We start from the raw sequence: 22158 nt of genomic DNA on the forward strand, positions 1-22158 counted from the left end.
GTTACCCCCGGATTTATAGAATTATCTGTCAACGACGAATTAAAACGATATGAATCGGCAATGTTAAAAGATGATCCCTGTTCTTATTTATTAGAACGTTCGTTCGCTGGATTAACTAATGCCTTACTTAATCAAAAAGCGGAATTACTTATTTATTTATTATTTAAATAGGAAGCCAACGTTGTATACAATTTTAGATCTTAGTCTTAACTAATACTAAATAATTTAATTTGTTACATGTATTAATTGTACACCCCACTTATAGGCTAACCCGACATTCGCATGTACATGATATGTTATAAAATAACATTCTTTGCATGTTCACTCACGAACAAAAAATAAATAAATAATAATAATAATCTAATAATGATCTTAAACAATAGCAAATGTAATAATTACATAAAACATTGCAGATACTTGTCAATTGGGCGAGTGAATCAAAAGAGTCGCTTACTCCAAATTTATTGTTTGATAAAATCGAATCCTTATTTTCAAAAGATTCCAAATATAGCAGGATAACGGACGACTTATTACAAAATTGTGCGGTAGACGAGCAATTTCATTAATTTACGAAGGGAAGCAGTGTTAAGACAAATCCCGAAAGAATCTCATCGCGATGTTATTTATAAAATACCCCCAAGTTCAGAATATCTTGATCATGAACAGTGAAGCTATTCATGATTACCTTCAGAAAGTGGGAGGGGTGAATAAATTATACAAAAGGTCAAACTATGGGTCTAAACAAAAATCTAAAGACATATTATATCTATATCCGAAAGCCTCTACTAGTAAACAACCGGATGACACCTTTTTTCGTCAAAACCATACGAAAAGGGGAAAACGGCTGCGGCAGCAGTCCAGCAACCCCAGATTTATGTCAAATAAATTACGAGACAATACTAAGTCATGGAAATCTCGGCTTGAGTCCTCGATTAAGCATAAACGTAGCGAATGACTATTTGACATTTCGAGGAGGTTGGCTGAAACAATTTTAAAATGTTTGGAGCAATTTTGGAGCTCCAGAAAAAAATTGTAAACTATTAAGTGGCGTTCGTATCCCCTTCTCCCTTAAGCCTCCACTCATTGATGATGATGTGGTTGTTAATTGTGCTGGAATTGCATCTATAGATGGATTTACAAACGAAGATGTTTTAGATGAAGTAGATGATGTATTTATAGTTAATTTTGAAGCTGCTATAGCTCACACATTATGCTGTGGGTGCGCTAATAGAAAGCAAGTGATGTATCATTAATATTGGAAGCATAATGGGGAAGAAAGCAGGTATATATTCACTAGCTTATAATGTGTCTAAAGCTGTATTGTTACAGTTCACAAAATGTATAGCTATGGAACTGGCTGATAAAGGTGTGAGAGTTAATTGTATGTCACCGGGATCTGTGAAGACAAATATAATATCGGATTTCATACCGACGGAACAACAGGAAAGCTTTTGGGACAGTTATTAGACGATTATGAATTGAAATATTTACCTACTACCGACGATATCGCTTGCATGACGACGTTTTTGGTAAGCGAAAAAGCTAAAAGGAAAAACCTAAAAGTATCACCAGCTGTGATTTTATTGTGGATTCGGGAAAAACTCTAACAAAATTTCTGCATCAATATTGATGGAGTGAAAAATCTTATTAATATATAATATCAGTTAATAATATTTTATTTAATAATCACTATACTTTTAGAATACTATTATTTTTTGTAATATGTACCTATTCAAAGGCAAAGGAGAAATCTGTTACATTCCATATAAATTCACATGATAGCATATGATATATTATATTGCATGGGTTATGTTGGTGTAATTGTATTTCATTCTAAATCAATTTATTGGGAATCACAAAAAATATTCAAAAAATGAAATTTAAAACAAGTTAATCTTAGGATATTGTGAATAAAACAACGGATTGATTAAGGACTTTATTTATAACACGATAAATTATCTTACATAAACTATATCGAAAATTTTTAAATAGAAATCCTGGAAAGGCCACTTGCTTTCAAGAAGAATAGATAGAAAGAAGCGAATTCAAAAACGACCAAAGAAGTAGCAAAATATTTATTTTATTAATTTATAAAAATACTTAACAAACATCTCGACGACATCGTAATTTTATTTCATTATCATTTAAAATTGAATTTTTCTTTTCACAAATTTTATAACATTTTAGCGTTTTCTACTTCAATGATCGTAAGTTTGAGCATTTGTAACAAAATGGCGCTCATAGCTATATTGCTATATTGCTGTCTTTGTCGCACTTCATAGTAATGAAAGGGACAAAAGCTTTGATAATTCTACTCTCCCATTGCATCTTCGTATTGTTTTCTGAAACAATCTCCGACTGGGAAGAAGTCCCAACATCTCTGTGTATACATGTTCCATACAAATGTCTCTTGACCTGAAATTTTGTTACAGAATCAAATATCAGCTCTTCTTTCTAGAAACTTATATAAAGTTTTTTTTTTCATTTCTGAGAACAGAAGCAGAGATCATAGAAGTGTCATGGCAACGTCTACAAAATGGTATTATGAAACTACCACTATTTATTTTATAATAAAAATATATAAGATAATCCAGTAGGGTTGGGATAAGTTTCATTAAAAATCTACTATTCCCACTCAGAACCCTGATTTCTTTATAATAAAAAAAAAAATACACGTAGTAAAATCCTAATTTTTAAAACGATATTATTATTTTCCTACCTAGTCTATCTTTTTTATATTCATGAGAATGCAAATTATCTTTTAGCTTACCTTTTGCGTCTTACCTGTTGATATGCAGGCTGAAAGAAATTATAAATTAATTAATAGATAAATTAATTTACCTGTATATTCTGTGTCCGGTTTATTGATGAGATGCATGAGGAAGAACATGTAGTTAGCGAGGTTGTGCTCGCGCTGGACGTGTGTGTCGAATCCGTGTGGCACCTGCGTAGAAAAACGCAAGTTCATAAGACATTAAGTTGGAGTAGTTATATTGAGCGAAATAATGTAGTAAGCATGATATAATAAAATTGTTTTTATGTGATAACGTAACGAACGTCCATGCATCCATGCCTCCGTACATCCATGCATTCGTTCATACGGGCGCCCGTGCATCAATATATCCTTGCATCCCCACCTCCGTGCGTCCGTGCCTCCGTACATCAGTGCATCCGTGTATCCCTACATCCGTGAGACTGTGCATCCGTAAATCCATACATTTGTGCATGCGTATATCCATGCGTTCGTACATCCGGGCGTTTTTGCATGCGTACATACGTGCATCCATAAATCCCTACATCCGTGCATCCAGATATCCAGAAATCTACATCTAATTATTATTATCTTATTAGGCTATGCATACGCACCTTATCAAAGTAATCTTTATTGATGCCGCATATGAAGCAGTTTGACTCCATGTCCTCTTTGACGGACTCGAGCTGGTCACGGAGCTCACCGAAGGCGTCGATGATCAAACCTAGAGTTATTAAATAAAGTACAAGTTATGAATGTGATAACTTATTAGTGAATAATTGAAATAGTTATAAAACAGTTTTGTTGGAGTAACCTTGAAATAAAAGGTTGCTGCTAGAGTCTTATTCTGGTCTTTAGTTTATTATATACTAGAAGAAATTCTTTGGTAGTTCCTATTGTGACTTTTATATATAAAACCGAACGCTTCAGTTACGGAATAACAACTGTGCGACAAAATATACATTTAAATACCAGCATACTCCATATGTTAGGGGTCAAATATAACGTACCCTGTAAGATAGCGAGCAGGATAACAATGACGAAGAAGAAGAATGAGATGTCGAAGATGATGCGGTAGACTTCGGAGTCATCACCGTCGGGAGGCTCTAACTCATCACCGATACCACCGCCAGCTCGAACACCCTTGTACAGGTTGAATACGAAGCACTACGGAATGGGATATTCGTTAGAAAATATTGCAATCATTTAATTTAAAGAATTTATAAATAAACTGGCTCTCCCCGAAACATATGCTCAGGATAGTTTTCTTTTTGGTATTTCTGTTAATAAAAATATATATAAAAAAAATAATTTCTAAAATAATAATAGCCTAAGATAATTGTTATTACATCAGCTGAATGCCAGTGGAAGTTATATTAAAATCTGTGCAACCGTTTCACAGATAAGAACAAACAGACAGACAGACAGACATGTTCAGAAATCAAATATAAATAAGACGTATAAACTGCAGTGCAACTGCAAATAACTTTTATTCATTTGCGACTATTTGTTATAGATTCATAGCGTGTATTTGTAGCGTGATTTATATTTGTATGATACTTATGTTATGCTTTAAGAGATAAAATAAATATATAATTATCTCCTTATCTCTTCAGACCATTTAAAGTGAAATCAAGGTTTCATGTTACTATGGTTAGATAAGAGATATAGTTAAAATGGTTTAAATACACGTATTAGTCAATTATTGAATGTCATTTTATTAACAGAATTGATTTATTTTTTGCTGTTAACTTGATGTTAAAAACATGTGAAGTGATTAGTTTATTCCTATTACTATGTCCGTTTGGACTTCGAGATTGAATTCGGAGAGAAATTAATAATGAATACTGCTAGCGTCACCTTACGTGGCATATTGAAAATACAAGTTTCGAGCCCTGTTTCTTTGGACTACATAGAATTACTGAGTAATTTTTAACCTACATCATTAGAAGGATTCATCAACGTCCTTTTAGTAAGTTTTTCTTGAAAAACAACGAAAATCCGTACATTCACAAATCCTAATAGAATTCCGCATTTATATACTCGTATTAATAGCTTTATGTCTATTGATTTGCAATTCATTTTATAGTGAACACGAACAATATCATTCATGAACATTACGAGGGACTAGTTCGTGTTATGTTCGTGAACTTGTCCCGCAAAATAGTGTTTTTTTTTAATCATTTCCATACATCAATAAAAAAATACAGATTATTTGAGAACCTCCTCCTTTTTTCATATCGGTTAATGAGATAAGCTCTCGAGAAGCTGAATATATAATATTTTACCGTCAGCATGTCATGACAGTTCCTATTCACTTCATCGTCTTCTTCCTGGACGTAGAACTTTCTGAAGAAGTTGAACGCTATGACGGTGTATATGTAAACTATGATTGTCAATAGCATGACGGTCAACACCAACTGAAAAATAAATTCATATATATATATATATATATATATATATTGTTCTTATAGTAATGACACGAAAAAAGATCAAAAGTAGAAGAATTTTTAAACAACTTTGCGTTTTTTTTTGTAAAAGGACAGTTTTTGATTGTTTTTTTTTGTTTTAATATAATTAACAAGTACATCACTCTTGATTAATAGTAATTTAAAAAAAAAAAGTAAGTATCAATTTAAAACAAAATGTGACGGAATGTATTAAAACGGATCCAGGTCACTCGTATAATGTCAATAAAACATTTTTATTGTTCCCTGACTCAACGTATTGTTCTTCTAAATAACAAATGAACAAAGCAAAAATGAGCTTATGATAAAATTTGAACCCAGAGTATGAAATGAGCAACCTTTTTTTTTTAATTTATTAATACGGATATTTTAAATCGCGGTGGTGCCGATAAATTTGTATTCCTATATATTCTATCTGAATTTTTCAAACATTAGCGCGATATTGGCCTCATGTTAAAAAAAAGCCATAATTAAGGTACTTTCATAAAAACATATAAAAAGAATGACTCACTTGTTTTCCGTTATGAGTGACAGATTGCAGAATAGTCCTCAGAGTTTTAAAACCAACAGCAACATCCAGCAGATGAGCGGCAAAGAAGAAATTGTTGAAGTTACCCATCACGGAGAAAGAGAAATACCAAAGAGAGTACAGAAAGGAGTTATCAGTTATGGTGACACCAGCCTTCCACACTTGATAGCGCCAGTCGATGTTCAGAACGCTGATGATTAAATTCATATTAAATATAACGAATTAGTTCATGATATCTTAAATATAAAAATCATGTTACAATGTTAGTTATCATACTCCTTCGAAAAATTTTGACCTATTTTTATGAAATTTTAAATGCATATACAATAGGTCTGAGTCCGATCAGCTACTTTCTATTTTTCATAACCCTAAGTGATAAGGATTGTCAACCCCTAAATTTTTACTTTTTTTGACATTTTTTTCTTATTTTGTGATAATGAAGTTTTAAAATTTATATATAACTCTAAATTTTCACGCTTTTATCACTGACCTATATTTTTGAAAAACTATTTTGGTAATTAATCATTTTTCAACCCTCTCAGTAACTGATCAATTATCATTTGATAAGTTATCTCGGAGGAAGAGCTAATTGTAAATAAAGAGCAAGTCTTTGGACAATTTATTTTTTGTCTTTACTTATGAGACCTCTAATATCAACGGATTTTTTTCTTTAGATTTGAGCATACAGTGTTTTTCATACGGACACTTTTACGCGGGATGCTCTTGAGCTATCGCACTAAGAGATTAAGAGAGAGAAATCAATAATTAATGATAGTAGGTGTACAATGTTGATAACAAAATAAAAAAAAAAAATGATATTTGGTGTCATGTTATTTTTTAATTCACTCATCGTCCATGCCTCTTTCGCTCATTTACCACAACCCTATACACAACAATATAGTAAATTTTTCTAGACTATAAATTCTATGGCAATACAATGTTTCCCGGGTCAGTTAGTAATAATATATAAATTAAATCTGGAGATATTTTCTATAAAGTATAAGCTATCATAATTAATAGAATAGAAAAAAACTGTTTGAAGTGAGCGATTGTTTATGTATTTGTGAATAATTAAACACTTCTCTACATATACATACAACATACACTACACAACCATAAAGCATATAACCAAGGACACGAGTGACGACCCTTACGTAATGTTAAAATTAACATTTTGTAACAAAAAATAAGAGGAGATGTATTGACTAAGGGGTGAGTTGGCGGCGGGCGAGGTGTGGAGAGGAGAGGAGAGGAGAGGAGAAGAGAGGGGAGGGGAGGGGTGGGAAGGAGAGATTATTTAAAGAGCCTTTTTGGATGTACTTGTTCATTATTTTGTGAAATTGGAAATAAACAAGTGATTTACCAAGAATTCGTACTGTTTTAATTATTTTCTTTGAAAAGTCAGTTGTGTTTTGTAATTAAAGTAATAATTTTATTCCAGTTTCACACCTTTATAGTTGCTGATGGTAATGAATGTGTCACAATTGCAAATCCACCAAATGATATAAATGTATTTACTCTGTAAAAATATTACAATATTTTAAATAAAATTTGTATCACTTACTAATGAACGAATCCTTTGTTTCCCTCGTCCTCTTGAGCGGAGAAAGAAGTCTTTTCCATTCCCAACATGTTTGATATGGAATCGAAATCGTATGTTTCAGAATATTTCACTCGAACTTTCTTTTTAACAAACTTATCCCAATAGTTGACCGGAAATGACCTGTCAATAATTATAATATTTATTTGCGAGTAATGGTGGGTTATAAAAAAAATATATGGCGATTGTTCTTTCAGTGAATCTCGTGTTTTAGAAGACATTCGTCTAGATCAAAATGTCAAAAACAAAATCCAAAAGGGCAAAGAAAAATATCTTTACTTCGCTGATATGACAAGCTTGTCCCAGTGACTCTTCAAATCGTCGTCTTCGGGTTGTTCCGCAATGTACAGGCCATCGAATTCTAATTTACGAGCAATTTCCTTTTCCCTCTTGAATATGGCCAGTGGAACCTGAATGAGTGTTATGTTTTACGAGGATTGAAGAACTAGCGGCACTTTGACATGATTATGGAGGTAATTGTTATGTACTTAATTTAATCAGAGTTTTATAAAAAAAATTAAAATAAAGTAATTAAATAATATCAGTTTGTTGTTAAAAAAATGGATTCTTACTTTTATTTCATTGTCTTTAATACAAGATAACACTGCTAGAAGTATGAAGAAACCATGGAAAAGATTAAAATAAAAACATGGGTTTTTATGACGACAATACGGTTTAAAATTTCTATTGTAAAATAATTTTGTCTTAGAAAATAGTCATATTGTATGCTTTTCATGCCGTAACAGTATTTAAAAATATTTATTAAAAAACATTTTTATCTTGTGTTGTTTTTGTGGGTAGACATTAAATTACCTTAAGGTGATAATATCCTATGAGTATAGCCAATGATACGATGGAGTGCAACATAGCGGCCACGTTGATAACGTGCTCCATATAGAAGAAGTCTTCATCTATCAACACCACTTCAAGACCGTCGTCATCATCTTCACCACTACCACCTGGTGATGATTGAAATTATGATTTCTATCATACGGATAGGGCTATCCCTATATTTAGTAAAACATCCCTATGAATGTATTACTAAATATATTGTGTGAAGTGTAAATATTTTTGCAATTGATTTATAGACGAATGGAATGTTAACTGTCAAGGGATAAAATTGTGTGTCCTATAAATTTTAATTATGCAAGGAAGCATAAAATTTATAGATTATGAACATAAAATTAAACATTTTAATTAAGTATTAGAGTATACTAAAGTCGTGAGCATTTTTGTTGCAAGATTTACTGGCCTTTCTTTGCTCTCGGCAATGAATTTGCAAGGCAATGGATGAAAGTGAATATTATTTAATAAAAACGCATTCCTCCAACCCCTTAAATAATGTATATATATGTATTGTAGTCAATACCGACTTAAGAAAAGCAAATGCTTTTGATGGGTCTTTTGTATGTATAAAGATACAGACATACTTATACAAATGACAATATGAAATTGTATATAAGGATTAAAATTGTAGGTATTATTTCGGCAAGGAGTTAATCATTCACCAATGATGTGATGGAACCATCTTAGAAGGAGAATTATTAATGTTTTTGTGACATCAAGTAAATTTGTTATACTACATTTTTGTAAGTTTCAGGTAAAAAGTTTTGCTGTGAAAACGTGAGTGGCCATAAAAACGCAAGACTTTTTGAGTGTGTTCCGTCATAATGGCTATTCTGGCTGTTTGGTTAATCCGGTACAGAACAAAGTCTGTTGTTTATGGAATAAATATATATATGAAATTCTTTTATAATATAATTTTTCAATCCTCACCGTCTCCACTACCGGATCCCTGTCCTGAACCAGATCCACTGATGATGTCTCCCATACCCGAACCTTCGCTCTTTTCAACCTCAAGAGTCGACACCTGTGATTTAGTTGAACAATATATGTAAAAGAAATAAGAATAAATGAATAGAAAGGATCTTACAAACATAAGTAGACATCGTGAAATAAAAAAAATACAGAATTACTTTTTGTTGAATTAATGTTCGTGGAACAGCAATTATTGCAAAAAAAGAAATTAATTGTCATTTAAGTTGGGAATTATTTCATTTAAGTCTTATAATATTGGGCGTTTGCAATATCAACATGGAGATATCCTTATAAAATAGGTTTTTACCTTGTAGAAAAGTAGCACGAAGTTGATACAGAATGCGAGCACTAACGCCACATATTTTAGGTTGTAAAAGTTCCTTGCGAGGAATGATACCGCTCGCTTAGTGTACTGTGAGAGGTCAACTTGGGAGAGGGCTGAAGGGGCTGGACCTTGCACCGCCTGGTGTTATAAAAATAAAAAAGTATTTTATAACCTGTGCCAAATATTATACATGTGTGTCGTTTTCGCACATAGCCAAAATTGTAAAAAAAATTTGGGCTTATGCATATGAATTCTTGATTATAAAAAATAAATAATGGTTTATTGAATTAAGGAAAATGCACTCTTATGAAATGAAAGTTTTACGTCAAGATTTAAGGCTGAAATGTTATGTATGATATATGATGTTTTACCTTCTTCGATCGATAAATTTTTGTCTCGCGTCCTGGCTGCAGTCGTAAATGAAATGTATATTTTTATGATGCTCGTATAACAAGTATATTAGAAGCCTCTAATGTAATTCCTTAATATTGCCAATAAAAATAAGTAATGATAAGCTTGCTATATATATAGTTTTTCTATGTTACGAGCGATAATTTAAGCTCTTTATATTTTTTATATCAGACCTTTTTGCTCTCAGCTTCTATAGCAGACATGGCAGCTTGTTGTACAGCTTGGGCTTCCAGACGTTCTTGGGCTTGTTTTTTAGCTTGTTCTCCTCTGAAATATAATGTAATGTAAATAATATTTAACACTAGCTTCTGCTTCGACAACGGAATTAACTTCAGAGATAAAAAAAATTACAATAGTGGATAATGTAAAACCAATTGACAGCGACATCTATCGCCTGTTTTATGGACAGTATATAGAATAACGTCGTAAGCTTAAAACATACATGTTATTAAGATGTTTACCAATATTACCGTTACGATACATTGAAATAAAATTTGAGTTTATGATATTAGTGGTATTATTAATATAATTTTTTATTTTACAAAAACTGATTAGTTATTACTATTTACGATACTGAAATATCTTAATCTGCTACTACGATAACTCACCCTAGTAAATCAATAAGCGAGGGTGGTTGAGTTTCTTCTGTGTGATCGAGACTTTCGTCCGGTGATACTTCAGCCTCCTCGCCTGATGATGGAGTGGATGTGGTCGGAGATTCATGAGGCTTTACTTGAATCCTGAGAAATATAAGATAAAAATTACTTTTTTGCAACTTGCAAGTCTCAAAGACTATGGGCTTTACGAATTCTAGACTAATACAGTTATGGCGACATGACTAGCTATCATAAAACATTGTATATGCCTATTTCAATACACTTTTTTTAACGAATGTACCTACTTAAATGCTACAGTTCAACTAGTCTGGTACTGTATAAAGACGCTTGTATATAACTTACTGTCCATTATCTTCCTTGGTGATATCCAGTCCGAAGGCCGAGACCTGCATCTGTCCTGTGTCATCCGCAGCTGGAAGGGCTGGCAAATGTCGAATTGGACCTGGATTTGATAATAATTGTTTATTTAAGTACACATTGTAACAAAAATTGTATTCGAGACAGAGGTATAAAACTTCATTTGTCCTTTAGTGAGATCTAATCTTATATTACAAATATACAGATCTAATCTTATATATATATATTTATACGAGGTCATACGAGCGCGTTTTACGAGAATTTTCGTACAACGCGTTTTCCTATAACGCGGAACAAATATACCGTGTAATAGGGGGGATTACTGTATCTAGAATATATATATATATATATATATATATATATATATAGAATGTCGACTTAGCCTATAAGTGGGGTGAACCATTAATACATGTAACAAATTAAATTATTTAGTATTAATTAAGACTAATATCTAAAATTGTATACAACGTTGGCTTCCTATTTAAATAAAAAAAAATATATGTCGTTACTGCTTCACCTAAAATTCTGTGTTTTTATTGATGTCATGTCATGATTATAATATATAATTTATATACATTTGATGGCAATATTCGTAAATATAACTATTACTAATAACGTATGTACATGGCTTGTGAAATTTATTAGGAGAATAATAAAAATAAACCCGCTGTTAGTCCATAAGCAAATTATAACTGAAACTTGAATAATTAGTAATAATTTTATTGATTATCGAATAATTCAATTTTTTTAATATATTAAATGAAACCTGCTTTGGCATTTAGTCGTGGTAGTTGTTATATTTTGGTCACTGTCATTCGATTAACTTTTATATTTTGTGACAATTCTTTAATAAGCTGATTTACATTCAACAGCAATATAAATATAATAATTATAGTATATATAGAACATTTTAATATGATCAAAAGATTTCTAGCATTTTTTCTAACACTTTTCCTATCCGTGTGTGTGTTCGCATTTATTCAAGGAGCATTTAAACTCATAATGATGGGAAAATCTCATCACTAACATTAATTGAATTAATTAATAACTCATTTATATTAAATCAGCGAGCGGTGACCAACCAGCCAAGCGGTATACAACGTGTACGTCTTACTCATCGTTCCCTTCTTCAACTGACCCGGTTTCTCTTCTTCAACTGGTTCCACAGGAGTCTCAGTCTGAGGTCCACGCATTAGACCCAGCAACACCCCACATATATACCTGAAGTAAGATGATTTTAAACTACACAACATATTCTTCCATAGTTTTACAAAAAATACATATGCAAAAGCATACATTTGACCAAATTATATAAACAGATTAATAAAAAAACGAGATGTTATAGTGGAAGCACTAAGACTATGGATGTTACAGATGAAAAGGCCATTAGTGCAATGTAAATTTACGTAGTGTGTATAAGTTTAAAAAGATGCATTTTTGGTAGATAAATTAAGATTGATAAGGATTATAAATTGCTCTTACAGTAAAAAAATGTATATATGAATGTTGTGTGACATTATTCCAAATCATGATTATCAATGTCGTTTTACATTTGGCGAATGAATAAAGTTATTTCAATGTAATTTCACAGCTCCAGGTGTAGTTAAGCACAAAGAAAATTTAGCTCAAAATATAGTTAAGCAAAATTACATTGCAAATATTCTCAATCATACACAATTTTTTCAAAATTCAATTAGTTCTATTCAAGGCTCACATCAAAATGTCTAAGTTAACTATGCAAAATAATAAGCTTGTGCATACACGGACAAATTTTTATATATATATATGTTATATGACATTACCAATGACTGTGCATCGATAACGAAGCGTGAAAATAGATATTTTTAATTATTAACAATATTATATTTAATAATTAAACGAGAAAATTACTATTCGCTATATCGATTTTAATTAAATTTGTAGTCAAGATTGATCGGACTTCGGAGAGAAATTTAATTTAGTTTCGGAGTTATCGAGATCCATGGTAGCAGACCAGCGGTTAAACATGTAGTTGAATAAAAAACAACTTCATTATATGTTAGTTTAATAACTTAATGGACGCTTACCTTAGGACGATTACAACACTATATCCTAGATAATAGAAAAGGTAGAAGAACAGCTTGAAGAATCCAATGAATAGCTCGGATGGCGGCATCTGTTGTAGATCAGCGATTTTCGTCTTTATGTTGGATGGTGATAAGGACGAGAATGCTGCGGATATTCCGTCTTTCACTGATTGGAAGCCGCGACGGAATGGATCCTTGCCGGCTCTAGAAGTGTAGTAATTAAGGAATTTCAAGTTAATAACAATATTATGTTTAATTATTGAAATAAAGATAATTTATATTTCACCAACGAGATTTTATATTTTAAATATATTTTATAGTACCGTAATTAATTAAGTAGTTATACTTATAACATATAGATAACTAAGATGAAGAATATTTTTTCGGTTACAATCAGTCTACTGTACACAGGATTGATTACTATTGTTGTTTAAGCATAGTCTTCCATTGACACCATATTTATTTATGGTAATGGTAATTATACACAAAATAATAACCTCATGTCTGTACATTATAGATGTTAACGAAAAACTAATATGGGGGATCTTCATACAACCAATAGTAGCCAAAAATATGATTAATTTTTTTTTGTCTGTCTGTCTGTTTGTTGTCCGCTTATCACGCAAAAACTACTGGACGGATAATGATGAAACTTTTTTGTTATATAGCTATTAGTTATCGCTAACATATAGGCTGTCTTTTTTTTGAAATTCGCTCTTTAAGGGGGTAAAAAGGGGGGGGGGTAAATTTGTATGAAACTCCGTCAGTTTTGAAGCTAAATCGATGGAAATTAAAGCTGTTTACGTGAATACTAAGCTGTTCTGCCCTTCGTTTTGTGACGGTTACCTGTTTAAAGAACCATAATAGTAATAACATAAGCTGCGAGTTCCTCCACGCGGTGAAGGCGGTAACAGTGCAATACTGGCTAAAACTCCCATTTTATTATAACTCATCAGAATAGATGCCTTCGGGCTTATGTTGTTTTGTGGTTTACGTATAACAATTTGGAATTAGCCAACCCGGTAACGCAGGGGAGCAGTCAACAAATTATTATACTTGGAGGTTCTTAGTCCAAGTAATATTGTGACAAGATTCATTATGCCTAGACGAAAGAAAGCAGGTCTTTCTTAATATTCGAGAGACTCTAAACGGAAGAGACAAGTTAGATCTCAAGAAACTGATGAAGAACATGAGGTACGTTTAACTGCGAGGCTGGAACATTATGATTTTTGAAATGCTTGTGTACACAGTCATGTAATCGATAGACCTTGGAAAAGGCAATAACAAGCTGAAAAACCCAAATTCTGCCGAAAGTCATTATTCCTCGCGGACGAAGTCGCGGCCAAAAGCTAATATTACATAAAAATATAAGTACAATGAATCAACACAGGATTCATAAAATAATTTCTTAGAAAACATAAATTCTTTATAAAAAAAAATACAGCGTCCCGCTGTGACGGTTACAAATATCGTGCACAATTACAGTCATTCAGTCAGAGCATTATAGCTTAGTTGGCAGAGTAATTGGAATGCAGTATTTAGGAGGTTCCAGGTTCGAAATATACTTTGGATCTGAATTTCTTGTTCTACATATTTTAAATAACAATTTATTAATATACTTTTTTAATTTTAATGTTTTCATTACAAACGTTCGTTAAACAACATTGAAATAATGTTTCATTGTTTAGGGATATCTATATCGGGCATCGTAATTACTTCATGAAAGTTTGTTAGAATTATCTAAAGAAGAATTTTTCTAAACAATTATATGGGAAAGTTCAATACAGTCGATAGTAGAATATATAACATCACCTTTCCTCTTCGTCATCCCCCATATAAACGTGGTAGGCCTCTCTGTTCTTGGGCCCGCCGGCAGATTCCTCGGAGGCAGCCATGAGGCCTGATGCGTGCGTCATCTCAAAGATCGCGTCTTCACAGAAGTTCACGAAAGCCTCGAGTTTCTCTTTATCACCACCCTCCGTTACAATGCTGTAGAAGAATGCTCGTTTGGATTCCTACGAGTCCAAATATAACTTTATTTTCTTAAGATCTGGATTCTTAACACTAATTATAACGTATTACAAAAGTTTATAAACGGAATTCATATGTTTTTGTATGTGTTGGCCATTATTTAATGCAGTTTACATATATTTCCTTATATACGTGTGCAAATAATATCTATTAACAATACCTTTTTAATTTCATGATTTTAATATTTTGGTTGGGTTATTTTGTATATTCAATAAATAAACGTTCAAAAGGAGATCTCTATCAAAAAATATATATTTGTATAAAATTTTATAGTACTAATAAGTAATACTTGATAGTTTTCAGACAATTTATATGATTAAGTTAGTAGGAATAACAATTTTATCATCAAAAGTCAAATTGATACTCTTTCTTGTTGCTTAACATGTGCTGGTTATAGGTCATAAAAGCAAAAGTTTAGCAACTTACAGAAATAACTTGGCGATGATGATAAATAGTATGAAATTTACCTTAATCTGCGGTTTCTCCCATTGTTCAATATTAGACTCTTTTATCTCAAAGTACACACGTTCAATCCTTTTTGAACCCCCCATGATTTCAATACGACCCAAAAACGGTTCGAAGTAATTGAGAACTGAACCAGCCGTCTCAAGGAAACGAGCTAGCCTGAAATGTCAAGTTCCATATAAGTAAATAAAAAAAAAACTTCATCAAACATGTCTATAACAATACATAGTTTTTCAATATCATATTATATTATTTATCAATTCAAACATTTCACTTATATAACTTTGGTTATATAGGAATACCTTTAATCCTTAAAAACATCAAAAATCTAAGTACCTCGGTTCATTTGGCATATGTTCCGATAAGTTTGTCAACAACACAGCAAGGTTAAATCCGATCTCTTTGGCAGGTTCGTGGAAGCGATCGCAAAACCCGACGTAGTCCAATTTCCCGTCATGATTTGTTTCACAGCAAGCTAGAAGGAATTCTATTTCTTCTCTGAAATAGAAAAGTAGTATTTGGTAACATATATCATTTTTGTTTATATGAAAAAGTTTATGGGAAGGAAATATGATGGTTAGAAAAAGTAGGAAACTACTTTTTATCGTAGATTTTTTTTATTGTCTTCTAAATGGTTTTAAAATAAGAAGTTATTGTTGTTTAAATCTTGCCCGAAATGCTTCGACAACTTACGGCGTATAACTTTTTTGTTGTTCCATCTTTTCCTTGAAGTCTTTGGGTAGAACCCATCCATCGTTATTGGTGTCTATTTCTTTGAAACTGGCACTAGACGTAAGATCCTTCAACTTCAAGAACATATCAAAGTACTTCAAGATTAATTCAACGTTCGATGCTGACTCCACTAGAGTGTCTACCATTTGTTTGCCGATTGTACCTGGATTTTGAATTTTTAAAATTTTAATCGTTTATTGAGTATAACTTATTAAATTTTCTTATTATTCTTTCAAAAAAGACGATATTTAAATTTAAATAAGTAATTAAACAAAACTAGTTATAAATTTAATATAACTGACAAAAAGACATTCGAAAGGAAGATATTGTTATAAGGTGAAATTTAAATCATAACTTTAGTTTAACTTCTTTAATTCTTATTTTCTTTTATCAAACTGTTTTAAAATTTTACTGTCGTATAATGATTTTATAGTACATTTTATCCCATTTTAATTAACTTCACGTTATGTGACGACAAACATAGTTTCATAAACAAAAACAATTTATCCGAGTTCAAACGACAGTACAGGAATTTTTGGAAGGATTTTTTAAAGGAAATTCTTGTTTTTGAAGAATACAATGGAACTGGTTTTAATCGTACCATTAACGACGTTCCCTTCTAACATAGAGAGCATCATAGTGATCATGTCTTTCTGCAAATTGAGGAGTTCCTTCAATAGGTCCACTTGAGACGAATGCTTGGACAATTTGTCCTGCATGTGAGAGAACAGGAAAAGAAAACCACCGACGGCATCCCATAACCTATGGAAGGTTCGGAAAAATACATGTGAGTAGAATATTGCCATATAGCCATCGCTATGAATCAGTAGTAATATTATGCTTAAATAAAATTATAATAAAGTCAACTTTTCCCTATGATATTACCTGGAGTGCGCTAAAGCCTGTTGATTTTGTGTGCACGGTCCCTGTATGACCTCAGTGAGTGTATTGAATACTTGAGAGGCCACTTCGATTGCTTTAAAGAAGTTAGCCTTCCCCGCAGGGTCGATTAATTCCTAAAAAGTATTAAAAGGGTCAAAAACAGTAACAACATTTAGTTACAGAATGTTGAATTCTATGATGTTCTGAAGTGTTTTAATTTAAACAATTATTAAGTTTTATGAAACTAACTTAAAATGCTTTAGGAATTTTAAAAACAAAGGATGAAATGTTGCAACTCTATGAAATGATTTTTTTTGTATGATCTTAAAAGTAAACAATTGTTTTGAACTTATTATACTCCTAACAATGCCGTTGAAAACTTACTCTGATCAAAATAATATTTGAATATAAATTTTATAAGTGGCTGAATAACAAATACCAACAAATTAATAACACCAATATAAATGCAAAATAAATACCAAAAAATTTAAATACCAACCTTGCTGGAATAATGCCAGTAGAAGTCCATGATGGATTCTTGCAGTCTTAGCAGATAGTCTACCGTACAGATGACAACGTTCACAGTGGTAGTGTTACCGGCCTGAGTTCGAAGATAGTTCTGCCACTCTGATCATTTGAGTAATATAATTAGTTTGGCAACGAAATTCACTTTAAAATTCAGTTAATGATTATTGCTAAAATATTATGAATGTCGAGTTGTCAAATAAAGTTTCGTGTAAGTTAATTGTTTTAGGTTTAACGAAAGTTGTGTGCAAAAACATGATGCAAATCAAAAATTACTTCATTAGAAAGCTTCCAATTCACATTTTCAATGAAATATGTAATCTGGTAATCATTCAGACCTAACGTCTCCAGTTCACGTTTCTTAAAACTGAGTTCTATATATTTAATTTCGATGAAATTTCGTAATTAATCTGCAATATCAGCAAATTCATATATAATTTGTCCAACCTAAGTTGTGTCCTTCACAAGTGAGTTGTATGAATCTGAAGAGAGCGCATGTAAATTCAGCATCGTGCATATTCTTTTCACCAGCAGCACCCTCCAGGCCCACACCAAGACCTGAAAATGTAAGAAAATTGTATATATTTTAAACCTATAGAGGTATATATATATATATATATATATATATATATATATATATATTAATATGTCCTGTGAAGTTCAATATTATTGAAAAATTCGTTTATGTTTGACCGTTAGAATAAGAGGAGAGTTCACCTAATAACAGATTTGACGTTCTTAACGATCGTTCTTTTTTCTTCACGAACGTTCTTTCATGAAAATTTTAAGATAACACAAGTCCTGTCTGCTAATTTAGGAATATCTTAGTAAGAATATGAACCTTATTATTTTATATACCAGAGTATATGCAATAAAAATGTATCAAAGAGCTTGATATATATATAAATACTGTATGCCTGTTATTAAGGTATAACAATTTACTAAATATAAATATTTTTAACTTCATTGATCACGTATGCAGCAAAGACTATTTATTTATTAACAAAAAAATATAAGGAATAACTAGTTAAATGAGTTGTGACGGACCTTCAGCTTTCGTATTTCTTTCAAAAGCGTCCAAGTCAAGAACGGAACAAGAGTTCATAAGTCCGGCTATCGAAGTGAAGAAACCAACATCCTTTTTGTCCTTCAAATGATTCAGCATGCCCTGAAAAACGTCATAGAGATATAAATAAAAGCTGCTAAATTTATTTATCGTATATATATAATGAACTTGCGACAGACTGATGTTGCACAAATATTCTATATATGTATATGGATTTTGTTGGTAAATCTAAAAAATACAGTAATTTGGTCCCAAGTAGACAAGGTTGAGGACAATATTATCATAAGTATGAGTAAACATGAGCAATACTGTAAAAAATATTTAGAAAAAACTACTGACCATTTGTATATCAATGTTTCCGCCTCTCAGAATGGATATTCCGAGCTGGAGCGTTTTCATAACCATTTCGCTTGGAAGTCCCTTGGAGGCAGATATATGCAGCAATACCATCTCAGCCACACCTCGGTTGGCGAGACGAGCTTGATGGAATAACAACTTTTGTTTTTCCATTTCTTGTTCCTAAAATATTAAATGTTTGGTTAAGGTTATTAACTTTACTGGTAATACTGGTTAGATTCCTAAATATATATCTACATTGAATTAATGTCTCTATCAGTCGAAAAGATTTGATTATAATTTAAGTCAAATTATAATCAGTTTACTTGGAAGAAGTAATGAGACCACTATTTATTTTTGTTTCCAAGTTTTTTTTGTTGAAGCTATTTTCTCTTACACACGATATCGGATGGAATTCAATTACTTACAAATAGATGTACATATGTAAGATTAAAAATAATTCATTATATACATACCATAAAAGTTCCCATAGTCCTCTGCTTGCAAAAATCACAAAAAAATCTAATAAATTTCTAGCTAACTATAATATTTATTCGTTTCCAAATACTTACGTCATTATAAGGTGGGTATACTTTGCAATCAGATCAATACAATGTATGAGAATAATTATTAATATTTTAAGTATGTTACTCACATGTATGCTAGCCTTTCCTTCTTCCTCCCCTCCCCCTCCCGCTTCTGGTTCTCCTCCCGCTCCCTCTTCTTCCTCGCCTCCTTCTTCTTCCTCTTCACCACATGACTTGGCGATGATGTGAGCATACGACATGTACAGTGGGTCCTCCTATAATTTTAAAGCAAGGCGTCAAAATTAAATATAGGAATGGCAAATGAATAAAAATACATATTTTTTAAATATTTGTAATAAAATACACTTTTCAGGTTAGTAAAGGTAATATGTGTTCCAATTAAAATACATATTTATAATTATATAAGTGTTCTATTTATTTATTTTTATACGACCTGTTTATAAATATGTTAGAAAGTTTTTGACATTCAAAACATCAGTTATTGCCACTGGTGTCGCTAACACTATTCGTCTATTATCTATAGCTTTTCTGGTTTTAAGTTTTTGGGTAGTTAGAGCAGTGTTCTGCCGCTTGTCAATTTGAGTATTATGTTAGTTGCTTATGCCCAACCTAAAAAAGTTTCCTTATATTTTTTTACCTGAAGCGCTCCGGATCTCTCTGTCATAGCACCCCTACAGAAGGTGGTAACTAGTTGCGTTAAGGGATCTGGTTTACCTTCTTCTTCTACAACATCACTTTTCTTCAATTCTGCGTCCTCAAAAGATTGCTGAAGAAAAATACAGATACAAATATTATAGCAATTAAATATAACATATTTAATATACTTTTGCGAACCTATTTTAATTTTTATTTAATGAATGCTTACCGTTAAATCTTCAATCATTACTTCTTGTCCAATGTTTTCCTCTTCCAACCACAACTCGTAGTAGGTTCTCGCGAAGATGTTGCAAGCTCTATGTCTGTTTAACATATTACGAGATCTTAGGTAAGTATTTGATCCCGTTTTTAAATTAAGATAATAAGCAAAATTTTTAGTAACCACTTTAGAGACCAAATTTTTTTTCATTATTTTGCCTCAAAATAAGCAATATTAAAACTCGAATATTTAAAACTGAGGTTGCTAAATTCTACGATCACACGATAAACACGAAATTCTATAAAGTATTTTACACATGATTAGTAAAAGATAGACCAATGCAAGTTCATACAAACCGGCTGATTTTATAAAGATGTATGGATCTCAAGCAAGCGACGGCAGCACGTTTTCGAGCGGCGCAGAGGACACGTGTCCAGCTACTTGAGCGGGGAGCGGGCTTGGTCGCCTTGTTAGTACATGCGAGTAATCATTTAGTTTGAGGAATTATTAGTATTGGGAAAAGGAGATATTTAGATCGAATATGCTTTATTGTCCATCACACAAAGATGATTTAAGTAGATAATGTTACAGAAGAAAAAGAGAATTAAATTACATCTTATTGCTAATGAGTTCTTCTAGGATTCGTTTAGATAAAAATCTCATAGAAATATGTTCTTTATATTTATTAGTACATTTTTAGTGCAGTGGAATATGGGGTTGAGTTCTTAAAAGGTCTTAAATAAACTTGAATAGCGGTAAAATATAGAGCTTAGTTAGATGTACTGAAGGAGGTTGTAAAAGGTTTAAACGTATTATTAGTACATGCCAGTAAAACTTTTAGATGAAATATGAAAAGATTATTAAAAACTCGAGTGCTAGATCTCATTGTTAATATATTTACTTATGTCAAATATATTCTTTACTTTCTATAACCCCTGCTAGTTAAACATTAAATAATATTTACAAATTAATCAATAACTAAGATTATAAGAAGGAAATGTTTAAAGGCTAACGAAGAAATAGTTATTTTTTTATTAGATTTCAAAACAGACAAAAAAAACACATTTTGTTAATGGGTCACTAGCAAACACACGATCACAAGAAACCTTGGCAGAGAATGAAGTGATGTCTGTCTAAAGCACGCGATGACAGCTCTCTTACGTTGAATGGATACCACTGAGCGGTAAACATTCTTACTCATTTGTTGGGGATGGTCGATCTACATCAACAATAATGACCTCAATTTTATCAATATCAACAGTTTCATCTTCTATTAAATCTTCATAAATGACTTGCAATATTCCCGTATTTAGGCTCACCGCATTCGATTTAAATTTATCACGATTATTCCTAGTTCAATTGAATAAATATCTAAACGATCCGAAAAAGAGTGATTTTTTTCTCGGATTTTGTACTCACCATATGCAGTCCAAAAAGTACTTTGCTCATGGCAACGATTCGTTCGACGGTGTCATCGATGATTTTTGCCTTATTCTCAGCTGTTTCTACAGTGATAGTAGTTTTGCTCTTAGAACCCAACTTGCTGTAGAGATAGTGCTGCCAGGACATTTCATCGGCCGGATCGATTTTATCCGGCAAAGTAAGTTGAGTCTTCGCAAATTCTGCTACATCTTGCTCGGACATTTTCTAATGTATTATAAAAATGTTAATATTAATTATACCATCAAAATATTATAAGTACGAACTAGCTAAAGTTGAGTTTAGATTTAAATCATGGTACAAATAAATGAAATATCTCTTTTTAAAAATTATA

At 31.8% G+C, this 22158-nt stretch overlaps 1 protein-coding gene across 10 annotated transcripts in view; it reads right to left on the reverse strand.

Annotated features, from left to right (window-relative positions):
* Nucleotides 1-1923: 1923 nt before the first annotated feature.
* LOC116775529 (ryanodine receptor) overlaps nucleotides 1924-22158 on the reverse strand; it is an 84306-nt gene continuing 64071 nt past the window's right edge. For 6 of the 10 annotated variants that reach the window (XM_061525038.1, XM_061525036.1, XM_061525034.1 and 3 more), the window contains 31 exons: nucleotides 21804-22031; nucleotides 21491-21603; nucleotides 20394-20487; nucleotides 20166-20294; nucleotides 19636-19782; nucleotides 18984-19163; nucleotides 18626-18746; nucleotides 18026-18136; nucleotides 17553-17680; nucleotides 17057-17187; nucleotides 16773-16933; nucleotides 16133-16334; nucleotides 15776-15937; nucleotides 15442-15598; nucleotides 14756-14958; nucleotides 12944-13147; nucleotides 12016-12098; nucleotides 10863-10962; nucleotides 10512-10643; nucleotides 10077-10170; nucleotides 9475-9630; nucleotides 9126-9219; nucleotides 8163-8308; nucleotides 7629-7759; nucleotides 7314-7472; nucleotides 5732-5939; nucleotides 5041-5172; nucleotides 3763-3919; nucleotides 3367-3476; nucleotides 2842-2944; nucleotides 1924-2415 (listed from right to left, as the gene is read on the reverse strand). In XM_061525038.1, the coding sequence (XP_061381022.1) occupies nucleotides 2312-2415; nucleotides 2842-2944; nucleotides 3367-3476; nucleotides 3763-3919; nucleotides 5041-5172; nucleotides 5732-5939; nucleotides 7314-7472; nucleotides 7629-7759; nucleotides 8163-8308; nucleotides 9126-9219; nucleotides 9475-9630; nucleotides 10077-10170; nucleotides 10512-10643; nucleotides 10863-10962; nucleotides 12016-12098; nucleotides 12944-13147; nucleotides 14756-14958; nucleotides 15442-15598; nucleotides 15776-15937; nucleotides 16133-16334; nucleotides 16773-16933; nucleotides 17057-17187; nucleotides 17553-17680; nucleotides 18026-18136; nucleotides 18626-18746; nucleotides 18984-19163; nucleotides 19636-19782; nucleotides 20166-20294; nucleotides 20394-20487; nucleotides 21491-21603; nucleotides 21804-22031 (4380 nt within the window). In that variant the 3' untranslated portion in view covers nucleotides 1924-2311. Of the gene's footprint in view, nucleotides 2416-2841; nucleotides 2945-3366; nucleotides 3477-3762; nucleotides 3920-5040; nucleotides 5173-5731; nucleotides 5940-7313; nucleotides 7473-7628; nucleotides 7760-8162; nucleotides 8309-9125; nucleotides 9220-9474; nucleotides 9631-10076; nucleotides 10171-10511; nucleotides 10644-10862; nucleotides 10963-11991; nucleotides 12099-12943; nucleotides 13148-14755; nucleotides 14959-15441; nucleotides 15599-15775; nucleotides 15938-16132; nucleotides 16335-16772; nucleotides 16934-17056; nucleotides 17188-17552; nucleotides 17681-18025; nucleotides 18137-18625; nucleotides 18747-18983; nucleotides 19164-19635; nucleotides 19783-20165; nucleotides 20295-20393; nucleotides 20488-21490; nucleotides 21604-21803; nucleotides 22032-22158 lie in introns of all 10 variants that reach the window. The other 4 variants (XM_061525037.1, XM_061525035.1, XM_061525030.1 and 1 more) reach the window with 1 other exon arrangement.

Source organism: Danaus plexippus, chromosome 27 (assembly GCF_018135715.1).
Source record: "Danaus plexippus chromosome 27, MEX_DaPlex, whole genome shotgun sequence".
NCBI classification, from domain to species: Eukaryota; Metazoa; Arthropoda; class Insecta; order Lepidoptera; family Nymphalidae; genus Danaus; species Danaus plexippus.